This window comes from Brugia malayi (genome assembly GCF_000002995.4).
Source record: "Brugia malayi strain FR3 genome assembly, contig: Bm_v4_Chr2_contig_001, whole genome shotgun sequence".
Taxonomy (NCBI): domain Eukaryota; kingdom Metazoa; phylum Nematoda; class Chromadorea; order Rhabditida; family Onchocercidae; genus Brugia; species Brugia malayi.
This window is the reverse complement of record NW_025062476.1, coordinates 12,897,827-12,910,575: the sequence shown is the minus strand read 5'-3', so window position 1 is coordinate 12,910,575 and position 12,749 is coordinate 12,897,827. Positions and strand designations below refer to the sequence as shown.

Sequence of the window (12,749 nt, the reverse complement as noted above, 5' to 3'; positions counted from 1 at the left end):
TACTGATTATATTATCACTGTAAAATTAATTCTTCAATTATTTTTTCAGAAAAAAAATAAATGAATAATTTCTTAATTAATTAAATTTTACAATTTGAATTTAATTAAGAAATGAGAGGAAAAAAAAAGAGAGAAGAAACAAACAAAATGACATTCATACATTGATTTTAAGTACAAAAAAGTAAATTTAAACTTCATTTTTAAAACTATTATCGTTTCATCAAAACAAAACTATTGAAACCAGTTTTACTAATAACAACAACAAAAAATAAAAAATAAAAAGAATTAGAAAGGAATTCGATTAACTGTAATTTATGGCATTATACTGTTTGTAAAATTAACAAAATTTTCACTTTGAAAAAAAAAAAAAAATATATAAAAAAATAAAATTGTAATCATATTTGATTGTTATTAGTAAGAGAATATAAGTAAGAGAAAAAAGTATGAAATGAAAATTGCTGGAAAGAATAAAATTTGTAATAATAAACACTTATCGTTAAGTAAAATTATCTCAGATAAGTTAAAAATTGCATAAAAATAATCGTCTAAAATAGATTATAATACTATTTCATTGTAAAATAAATTTCCTAACAATACTTTAGTAAATTTTCTAAAAATACTTTAATAAATAATTACTTTCAAAAGATATTTTATATCAATAATTAATTTTAGTTTTTTCAAAAATTTGTTGTGAGAAAATTAACATTAATTTTAATCAGCGTGTGAAAAAAAATTAATTTGTAAACAACTATCAATTAAATTATATATTTAAAAAAAAATTTTTTTTAATCAAATAATTTTATGAAAAACATTTTTTTTTTCTTTTGTTGATATTTTTACAAAATATTTTTACAAACATATCAACAAAAAAAAAAAAAAAAAAGTTAGTGACAATATTAAAGGAAAAAGAATTTTACAAAAACTGAATAAAAATTATCTGATTGTGTTGATTTTAACCAACGAATTGGTTTAATTAAACAAAGTCAAAAAAAAAAAAAGTTGATTTAATTATTTATTCATTTTTTCTTCTCTTTCTCTCTCTCTCTCTCTCTCTCTCTTTCTTCATTTTTTTCATTTCCTTTTTATTTTTTTGAAATGATAAATTGAGGAAATGATGATAGTATTATCATCCATATCATTCAATGATTCATCTTTAACTCTTAGCTTTTATTCACAATCTATTTTAGCATAAAAATATTTTTGAAGTATTAATCAATAAATCATTAGCCATAATAGATTTATGGCTAATGATGTAATATAATATAGAAAATAACGATTACTTTCAGCTATTCATTAATTTTATCCTATTTTTGGAATAAGATTTCATTATGATATCAGAACATACATAAATCTTTCAAATATATTATTTAATACCAAAGTAAAAAATAAAAATTGAAAAAAAAAAAAAATGAAAACGCTATGAAACATTTTTAATTAAATTATTAATATTATATTTAAGCAAAATAAATAAGCAAAATTTTAACCAAATTATGCTAATTTTAGCTAAATTAATACAAATAGCATATTTGTGTATATATGGTGAAAAAATTTTTTGGAATTGAAAATATTAATTGAAATTAGCAATTTCATTTCAAAATAATTTGATTTTTGCAAATAGTTTTTGTCAGTTTTTTTTTTTTTTTTTTTAAACAATAGATATTAGATAATTTGCTTCATAAATTCCAAATTTCATTCTATTTGATAAATAAATATTGAAAGATATATATGTGCATAGATATTTTAATGTTTATTTATTTGTTAACATTTATTTATTTATTTATCTACGAAATATTTGATATAATTTGTTTACAAAGTTTATCAACTTATTTTGATTGTGCTAATTATGGCGGTGAATGATTCAGTTGTAATTTAAAATAAATAAAAGTAGATTTACCGATTTAATTTGTTTTGTTTCATTTATATTCGAGAGCCAATTGATTTAATTCGATTGAGATGGCTTTCCTATTATTTTACATTATTCAACTATGTATATCTAATCATAATTTTACAGTGATTAGTGATTGATTAGTAATTAATTGATAATTGATTAATTAATAATTTCTCTTCTATTCAGCAAATATTTATATGCTTTTTATGTTAGCTGCAAAAAATAGAAGTAAATATAAAACTTTAATTTGCGTGTTTCGGAATTTATTTTCATACCTGTCTATGTGTTATCAGTTTTAATTTTGAATTTAAATAAATTTTATAGCAATATAAGATCAAATTTGGATGATAAGATGATAAGAGATAATTGATCATGGATTGAATGAAATTTTTCTATAAATAGGATTTAAAAGAATACACAAAATTGTTGGTTTCTTTAAAATATTTGCATTTATACGATTATTTGTGTTTTATCACTTTGATTCCGATTAGCATCTGAAATTTCGCGCTAAATTTAATTGCTAATATTAATTGTTAAAATCATACATAAAAAAAATGAATTATATTGATATTATTCGAATTATATATAAATTACATTGATATTGGTTAAAATTTTTCTGGCTATGCTAAAAGTGTTTTTTTTTTTTTTTTTTCCTTTTGATTTACAACGAATGATCTAATTTAGTTTTGTTTGTATTTTCAATAATGAAGCAAATATTCCGAAATTCATTTAATTTTAATGGATAAAAATTTAATCTATTAATAAATTTAAAGTTTCGAATATCAGTAAAGTAAGTATTTGCTGATTTGAAATTATTGCTAAAATTTTAATTTCACTATAAAATAAAATGGAATTTCGAATTGTCCTTGCATTTTAAGAAATTTTTTATGATAAAAACTTCAAATTTTTTTGTTCTTTTTTTTAAATACAAATTTGAAATTCTTATTTGGAAAAAAAATTGAAAACGTTACGTGTTAACGTGAAGAAATTTAACATTTTTAGAAAATAATACGAAAGAAAATGATAGAAAACAATAAAAAGATAAGATTAGAAGATAGTATGTCAATTTATTATGCGCAAGAGAAGAGGAATATGAAAAAAGAGTATTCTGGTTGATAAGCAGAGATTGAGAGTAATAGATTAAATAACACATAATAATATGAGAGATTCTCATCAAATCAAAAATTGAATGTATGAGCCTTCAATGCAACTTTAGCATCTCAAGTTGTTGCTGTAATAAAAGCTAAGTAAAGGAAGGAGAAAGGGAAGGGGATTAGTTATGCAAATTAGCAAATGGAATAAGCCAAAGTAAGTTAAAGCTGAAAATTGAATAAAATTAAACATGTAATGCTTAATTAATTGTATAACTGGTTTCTTTTTTCTTTTTCAGTTTCTTTGCTTATCTTTATTATCATTTTTATTTCATCAATTTTCGTTGAATTATATAAAAATACAAACGATGAGAATATCGTTTAATATGATTATTACATTCTAATTAGTTGTTCATTGTAATTGCTGTTTGGAAAAAAAATTCTTGAATTGATCATCTTTTAGATAGTTGACACAAAATACAAAAAATCGCAAATATGGTATGAAAGGGAATAATTGTATAATTTCTTTATGGCTAATTTTTGCTACCATCGATTCAGATTTTCAAATTTATCATTCATTCTTGTTAAGGTCGGTTGCATTTATATCTTTCATTACCTGATGTAAATTATTATCTACAACCGTCAATATTTATTAAATATCTATATACTCATTATTCTTTCAAGATAGGTGTCATGAGTGTTAACGGCTGAGTAATTTTAGGACTTACTTTTTGAAGTTAATGATACAGATTCTTATTATATATTGTTAATAGGTTTTATTGGTGTATATGGTAAGCTATTACAATGCATATAAGTTCTTACCACTTTAATGTTTATTTGTTAACATTTGTTTATTTATGAAATGTTTGATATAATTTATTTACAAAGTCTATTAACTTATTTTCATTATGATAATTATAGCAGTGAATGATTCGTTCATAATTTTTGCATAATTTAGAGTAAATAAAAGTAGGTTTGATTTAATTTGTTTTGCAAGTTGTCATATTTCGTATTTTATCACTTAGAAGATGACAGTGACAATCCATAGAATTTTCAGCAAACTTTTGGATTAATTCTGTTTGTTTGTTAGTTCTGTTTTTTTTTTTTTTTCGTATCGTACGAATGAATACTCTAAAGTGTTCGCATCTGAAATGTCCCTAATTGAACACTTTTCATTCTATTTCTATGGGTTCTTTTATAAGTGATATAGTAAAACATATTCGAAGTGAATAATATATATATTTCTACCCTTTTCCTTTTCTAGTGAAATATTATTGATCGATAATTCGAAATTTAATGCATTATTGCAGGCAGGCAGCATGAACGATGAACAATGTTGAAGATTAAAGTCAAAACGAAGAATTATGTTAGGGACGAATTGATCGGTTAATCATGAAACTAAAGATTCGTAAACAAAAGTTCATGTAAATGGATGGTGAAGCAGTAAAGATCAATGTGAGAGAACATTCCGAAATTGATGAATTTCTGTGATATTTATCCCGATTTGTCGGATGTATTTTTTTTTTGGTTGTTTCTAAGTGCTTAATTCAAAAGTTTTATTTCATTCTGTTTCTGTAGAGGGAATTAAGTCATTGAAGAGAATTTTTTGCACAATTCGCACGCTGTATATATCATATCCTATCCTTTGACATGCAAGTTTCGGAAATTTAGCAAAAGTATCTTTCGAGAGTTTACATTTGTTGTAAATTTTTCCTGAAATTGTTTTTGTATTTTATATGATTACACCGAAAAAATTATAAATAGTTCGAATTTTATAAGATGTTTCGCAGAAATTGTTACCATTTTACTGAAGAAATTTTCTTTCGTTAATGTGATTTGCTGGTGAAATATAAAAGGGAATGAAGTAGCAAACAAATTACAGAAAGTTTGCCAAATAGCTGAAGTTTTAAGAGTAGTGCGACTTTATACCGGACAGCATACCTATATTATATACTTCAAGGCTAATGGAGATGTCAAAGGTTACAATTATTATGGATTTGATAGTGAAATAATCACGAATTAGTAATTATTTAAGATATACATAATACAGCTATTGCCAGTTAATAGTGTTGGTAAGGTTGTATTTAATGGCGGTACTTTATGCTAAAGTATGACTTTTAATATTTCATTTTTCGTGGATACGTGGACTTTTCAACACCACTGTGATATAACTCTGGTATCCCATCTTTTGGTATTCCTCCATTTGATAATTTATTATATTAGTACGTGGTAATATAAATTATTCTCTATTTCAGATGATATCTTCACTGATTACATTTTTATTTCATATCAATCCAATAAATTTCAAATTATTTGCTGTATTTTTATGGATATTTGATGCTGTTTTATGCACGTTAGTCATCCGAAAAGTACCATGTAAGTTGTTTCTTTTCATGCTGTCTAAGATTTTTTGTCAGGTAAAATGATTCGATTGCTTGCTTCTCTTATTTTTTCATTTTTTTTTAAATACAAAAGCAACATTTACAGATACCGAAATAGATTGGACTACTTACATGCAACAGGTGAGTTGCTATGAACAAGGAATTCGTAATTACACAAAAATTGAAGGTGATACCGGTCCTATCGTGTTAGTTTGTTTCTGCTTTATCTAAATTTCTTTTTCATTAAGCAATTTTGCTCTTTTTTTTAATGCAATTCATGAAGGATTAGAATGATAGCTTAAAAATTGTGAAGTAGCTTGAAAAATTTAGCAAAACTGGTATATGGTTGCTTGGACTGTAAATGAATTGGTTTGATAGGTTGTGAGGCAATAAACTAATCCACCAATAATAATGAACTAACAACTGATAATTTGAGACAAATGTTTGCATCTAAAGATTTCTTTAAGAAAAATGTATCGTTTAAATTATTAAATAAACCTGAGCAAATAATTTTCAGGTATCCAGCTGGTCATATTTGGTTTTATTTAATCCTTTCTCATATCACCAATCATGGACATGATATCCGTACGGCTCAATATATTTTCGGATTTCTGTATTTGACAAGCTTATTATTAGTTTTTCGTATATATTATATGAGCCATAGAGTAAGTTTTAAAAGAATTTCTTATTACTATTTGAGAAAAAATTTGTTTTTAAATCTTTTTTTTACCATATAACTCACTATAATCTAGATTAAACGATTTGAACTGTTTCATTGATAGCCGTTTATTGAAGTGAAGTCAGAATAGCGAAGAAAAAAAAAAATGTACTAATATATGTGATGCTTATGTCAGTATGACTTAGTTCCAGTATGCATTTAAATTACTTTTTGAAAAATGTTTTATACTTAGTCTAATCGTAGAATAACATAGCATCGACATATATTATTGCATTTTGTTACGATAAAGATTTTCAATTCTCATTTCTTTTTTCTAAAATAAATAAATGAATTCAGCATTGTTTGAGTAAAATCAATTCTTTGTTTCCAGTTGCCTCCATTTGTACTAATTATACTGTGTTGTATATCATATCGAATTCATTCCATCTATCTTCTTCGATTATTCAATGATCCAGTTGCAATGTTGCTCTTTTATTTGGCTGTTAATTTATGGATTAGTCATTATTTTCAAATTGGCTCCATATTTTATAGGTTCTTTTTTTTACTATGAATTAATTTAATTTTGAAGGTCTAAAAACCTACAAAAATTTTTATACAAATTACTATATTCAAATGATTAGTAATATTTTCAGTTTGGCTGTATCAGTGAAAATGAATACATTATTGTTTTCTCCAGCACTTTTGTTCATTCTTCTTTTGAATACTGGTTACTGGAATACGTTCAAAACAATTGTATTATGCGCTACGATTCAGGTAAACAAGTTAACGTGAGAGTGACATACATTTTTTTTTATTTTCATATGAAGGAATAAAGGAATTGTTGGCTTTCATTTGTAAACAGTGGCGTTATGTTTAAAATTAAGGAATATTCCTAATTAATTTACTGTTTTCATATCGAAAATCGTTCACTATGATTAGCTACAAATGCTACTTAAATTAAAAAAATTAAGTAGTGTTGTTAATTTCAAAATTAAGTAAATTAAGTATGCTTATATCATATGATAACTTTGTCAATTATAGCAATTTTGCTATCCTAAAAATTTCTTATTGGATTTTTTTTCCTCATTTATTTTTATTTTCTTATATTATGCTAATTTTATAGATTGTCTTAGCACTTCCGTTCCTATTGCATGATCCATTCTCGTACTTGCAAAGATCTTTCGATTTGGGCAGAGTTTTTCTCTTCAAATGGACAGTGAATTGGCGTTTTTTATCAGAGGAAATATTTTTGGATCATCGGTTTCACATATTCTTACTAGCCACTCATATTATTTTGCTTTTCTTTGCTGGATACTTATGGTTTAGGTACTTTTTTTTTTTCATTCAGCTTTGGTTTCTATCAAGTTAAGCGTTAATTTTATCGGGATATTGATAATGTTTCTTGAACATTCGATTACTTATCTAGATATGATTATAAAATGATTTGAAATGTTTAGAAATATCAAACAGTGAGTTTTCTCAGGACAGTTGTGACTAAAAAAACTTGATATATGAGCAGATGAAATAACTGCTTTTATCTGGCTGTGATTATAAACTGATTTGAAATGTTTACAAAAATATCACTTTAAGTTATAAGATTTTGAAATTAAATAATTTCAGGCGATATGGTGGATATATGCATATGTTATCAATGGTGAAGTATGGTAAATTGTTATTGAGTACTAATGGTATTCTCTTTACTTCATTCTACTTTATCTCTAGAAAATATAAATTTATTGAAAAAAAAATTCCTTCATCAAGTTTGGTATTTGTTACATATTGAATGATTGCAACTTTTAAAGTTAAATCAATTTCTATTTTTCTTTTATTGCATATCGCATAACCACAACTTTATGAGTAATTTTTTTTTTTTTTGAAATAATTTTAATTTTCAGAAATGCTTATAGCTTTGTTCACAGCAAATTTAATTGGTATATGCGTTGCTCGGTCATTGCATTATCAATTTTACAGTTGGTACTTTTATACATTACCCTATTTGTTGTTTGCTGGTTTACCGTTCCATAGTGATTGGTTTTTCAAGGACAGAATAACATCCATGCAAAAGTAATTTTTTTTATTTTTTATTCCGTCTGTTATTCTTTGAATATATGATATAATATTACAGACTTTATTGTTTGCAGAAATACTCGAAGCACTTTTTTCTTGGAATGAACAAAATATATCAAAGTGTAAAATTTTTTAATTATTTGTAAATATCTCATATTTACAGATCAGTTGATGCTGTATCACCATTGTCAATAATTTTAAGGTATTTTCTTTAACCAAACTTTATATTTTATCAAATAATTTTTGGTATCACTAGTTTTCCTCAAAATAATGAACGAAACTGGTATTGCACACTTATATTTGGTGTATCCCATTTACTGACAAGATTGTTTACTTGTTTTGAAGCATAAACAACAACGAAAATATAAAAAAAAAAAAAAAAAACTTACGGATTTTTAGATGCTGTATTCTTGTTGGAATTGAGTTATGCTGGAATACCTATCCTTCGACAGTTATCAGTTCAGCAATGCTTCATTGCTTTCACATTGCTATATTTTGCATATTGATACATGATTATTATAATGATAGTAATCTGAAAATACATAAAATTACATAAATCTTTGTTTTTGCTTCATCTAATTTGAAGTCTTCTTTCCTGGCAGGAAATTGTTTATGTTATATTAATATCTATTCAGGTTCGTCCCAGTAATTTTAAAGCTGCTCAATTAGCTTTTTTTTTTTTTTTGAGAAAATTTTGGAAAAAAAAATCGAAATAATGACAGAAAGTTGGTGGGGAGTTTTGGATTTTTATGGAAATTGTGTTCCTTTCAGAATGGATGTCAGAAATTTGCATCAATTTATGTTGTTCAACTTGTAGAGCTTATATGAATTAATGAAGATCCAATAACAACTACAAATTCCTATTTTTTTATTTTTATTCGTTTAGGATGATAAATTGTGAAAAATAAAATGCAAAGTTGAAGTAATTAAATGAATTGCTTAATTTAATTAGTAATAATATTTCTGCAATGTCATAGAGATAAGTTACTATGTTTCTATATAGCTTTGATTCATAGAATTGTTATTTCTTTTCTATTTTTCGTATAATTTTTACCATATAAATTTGCAGGCATCAAATGGAGTAAACCTTTGGTTCTTTTTTTTTATTATTCATTCGTATTTCTGAATTAACAAAGTTGAATGATCAGCTGAATGATCAACCATGCATTCATGTAACCATTTATGTTTATCTGTGACAAAAGAGAAAAATCTTTTTTTTTTTTTTTTTTTTTTTTTAGTTTCTTTTGTGCAAGGACATTCTATATAAATTATATGACAAACATGTATGACAATTTAAGTGAATTTGTTCAAAAAATATCGACTATAGTTTGAATATGATCATTTCAATGGCTTCTACTGTCTCGAATATTACACCTTATAACTTATTTACCTTGAAGATAGATGAAAGTCAACCGTTTATAAGTGTTTTTTTTTTTCCCCTCAGTGATTTCAGTTTGAAAAATTAATTTTGATTATTATATCAAACTCATATGGGCATATTCTTCTTGTCATTTTGCCTTTAAAAATTTACATTGAATGATTCAGAAAATTGGTTAATTTCAGGATGACATCTTTGCCTTCTTGTTCTCGCACAATTCTGTCTTTGTTTCATAATTTATCGATAAATTCAAGAAAATTCGATCAGATATTCTTTAAAAAAAATTTAATTGGAAAACATTTCTTATGTACTGTTTCGGAAGGTACAATAATTTTTGATCGTGAAACGAAGAGAATTCAACGCAATAGAGCTGCTCAATTGGATGATTATGATGTTTGCCAGTATGTTAAAGTAAGTTGTTATTTAATATTTATTCTTATATTTCAGAAAAGGAAAGAAAATCCTATGTAAATGTTTATTTCCTTTCTTTTTTTGTTTTTTTTGTTTTTCCATTTGCTTTTTGGCTTTATTTGAAATTCATTTATCATTTTTTAAACTTATTCATTTGACATCTCTTTTAAAATTTTTGTTAATTAAAATTGATATCTGATATTGAACTATTTAATCATATATGGAAATATGCGAATTCAAGTGATGAAATATAATAATAAGCATTATTACATGATGCTAGTATTTTTTTAATGTTAGTATGCATTTTTCATGATTTTGAGTAATTGCTATGAATTTATATTGTTATATTTGTTGTTGTTTTAAAATGGAATGAAATAATATTTGTAGGAGACTATAATACGTTGTTTTGTTTTTATGTTAGTGTGAACGATAAAAAGAAAGATGTAACAATTCAAATGTTTATTGATTCAAGAAAAAAGTTTCGATATTGGCAATTTTTTTTTTTTTTTTTAAAAAAAAAAGAAATAATTAACCTTTTGTAACTAGTAGTAACATATTTGTTCTGGTTGATTTTATCAGTGATAGGGAAATTTTTTGTTCTTGGTTTTCCAATCCTTAATTGGATAATGGTATGTTAAATCCAGAACATTTTCCTAATTCATGTATGAAATTTTTGAAGTCATTAGAAGCATTTGTAATAAATTAATTTTAGGATGAAATAGCTTATCGTGTAGCTGATAAGGTATTCGATTTAACCAAATTCAACGATATTTGCATTGATATCGGATGTGGTAGTGGCCATATTGCGACGAATTTGATTAAGGTTCTTTCTTTTCTTCTTAAATTCAGTAAATTGTATATTGTTTATTTTTGCTAATCGATAATAGTGTGTGATTCAATCCAGTGCTTCATAATTTTCACTTTAAATAATAAATATTTAAGTTATTCAATAGCTCAGTTGATTTTATATTATGATCTAAAAATAATGACAGATAATCTATAAATAGTGAAAAATTAAATAATGAGTAAATTTATTCGGATCATTTGAGTAAAGGTATCACAAGCTTTTTGAAAACGATCTATAAATATCTTTCTTTAGCATACAGTTATGTTTCCAAGAGAAAGTCTACCATATAGTTTATTTTATGATTATAATATATTCTTTCAATATAGGTAATTCATTATGAAAATAATTCGCAAAAAATTTGATAAGATAGAATTGTTTACATGGAAGAGTGTTGATATTGCATGAAAGTATAACAACATATGGATAATAAATAGTTAAAATGTTTATGATTTCATAGGAAAATGTGGGTGTTATTATTCAATGTGATATGAGCGCAGGACTGATAAGACGAAGTAGAGGTGCAGCTGATCCTGAAGTACCTGTTTTGAGTGTCATTGCAGATGAATCAATGGCACCTTTCCGGGAAAAGTCAGCTGATTTGGTGGTATCCAGCCTTAGTGCCCATTGGATTAACGACCTAGAGAAATGGTTTCTATTTGTTTATTCTTTTGAAATGACGAAAGAAAAGCATTATTATTGCATATCGGTGCTAATAATCAGTATCATTCCATAATGTCTCTTATTCATTTATTGATTTTTTTTTTTTTTTTTTTGTTTTTATTCCACATAGTTTACTCGTGATTAGTTTTTTCGAATTGAAGTATTTTTCTTTTTTTAAAAAATAATAGTTAAAGATGGTTAGATTATGATTAATATGATGTCTTAATGCTCTTTTGTATTTGTTTTGTTTTGTTTTGTCGTATTTTTACGCCAGATTTTATTTTTGCGTTGTGTTTTAGAAGTTTGATTTTAATATTAATGCAGTTAAACTTGATCTGAGTTATTTTTCTAGAAAAAAATTCAGGTTTTCGCGTTGTTTATCGATCCTTCGTCCTGATTGTCCACTTATTGGTGCTATGCTAGCTAATGAAACATTGTATGAACTTCGAATAGCCTTACAGTTAGCTGAAATGGAGAGATTGGGCGGCATTGGTTTGCATATTTCACCGTTTGTTAGAGCAGATGATGTGGGATCGTTAATGAGTCAGGCTGGTTTTGGAATGATTACATTGGATACGGATGAGCTGACGGTAATAGTAATATTTATCTTTTATTTTGAAATTAATAACTAATCATTGATTTTGATGGCATTAAAAATAATATAATTTTAAGCTGAGAAATTGTTAATATTGCTATGATTTACCAAATTCTTTGATTTCCACATTAATTTCTGTCTTTTTTTTTTTTTTTTTCCTCTATTTTCTATCGAAATTTTTTCATTTTTTTTTTTCATTTTTTTTTTTTTTCAGGTTGGTTATCCGAATATTTTTGCTTTACTCTATGATTTACAAGGTATGGGTGAATCGAATGCACTGCGAAATCGATCAGCACATATTAGAAAAGATATTCTTATAGCTGCTGATACTATTTATAGGTAAAGGTTGTTGCATAAACGTAGTTTGATTAGGTATAAACGTGAAAAAAAAGCTTCTAGAATGTTTATTTTTGTATGTTAGAAGAGATATTCTTATAGCTTATAGCTGATTATGTTATTTATAGGTGAGGTTGTTGTATAAATGTAGTTTGATTACGTATAAACGTGAAAAAAAGCTTCTAGAATGTTTATTTTTGTATAAATCACCATGTATAAATGTTTATCCGTATTTTAGGTCAATGTTTTCTCGTGATGATGCGCCATGTCCAGCAACTTTTCAGATTGTTTCATTTATTGGTTGGCGTCCCGGTCCTTTAATGCCAAAACCAGCTAAACGTGGCTCACAGAAGGCATCATTCAAAGATATTAGCAAATTTGTTGAAGGAAAAGTGTCATTTCCAGATGATCATAATCCGAAAATAGGGAAAGAGTAA

At 25.4% G+C, this 12,749-nt stretch overlaps 3 protein-coding genes across 3 annotated transcripts; all 3 read left to right on the top strand.

Moving 5' to 3' along the window:
- Positions 1–3,479: 3,479 nt before the first annotated feature.
- Bm16919 (Uncharacterized protein) lies at positions 3,480–4,302 on the top strand (the record flags this gene model as incomplete). Its single annotated transcript, XM_043079397.1, has 2 exons — positions 3,480–3,568; positions 4,290–4,302. 2 exons carry the CDS (start codon positions 3,480–3,482, stop codon positions 4,300–4,302), a joined length of 102 nt encoding a protein of 33 aa, XP_042935331.1.
- A 932-nt stretch (positions 4,303–5,234) lies between these two features.
- On the top strand, positions 5,235–8,641 carry Bm4956 (Uncharacterized protein; the record flags this gene model as incomplete). Its single annotated transcript, XM_043079396.1, has 8 exons — positions 5,235–5,355; positions 5,467–5,566; positions 5,878–6,025; positions 6,410–6,570; positions 6,672–6,745; positions 7,152–7,382; positions 7,926–8,082; positions 8,485–8,641. The coding sequence occupies 8 exons, from the start codon at positions 5,235–5,237 to the stop codon at positions 8,639–8,641; spliced, it is 1,149 nt and encodes a 382-aa protein (XP_042935330.1).
- A 1,008-nt stretch (positions 8,642–9,649) lies between these two features.
- Bm9759 (LD45826p, putative) lies at positions 9,650–12,749 on the top strand (the record flags this gene model as incomplete). Its single annotated transcript, XM_043079395.1, has 6 exons — positions 9,650–9,874; positions 10,587–10,697; positions 11,179–11,369; positions 11,746–11,971; positions 12,191–12,315; positions 12,551–12,749. The coding sequence occupies 6 exons, from the start codon at positions 9,650–9,652 to the stop codon at positions 12,747–12,749; spliced, it is 1,077 nt and encodes a 358-aa protein (XP_042935329.1).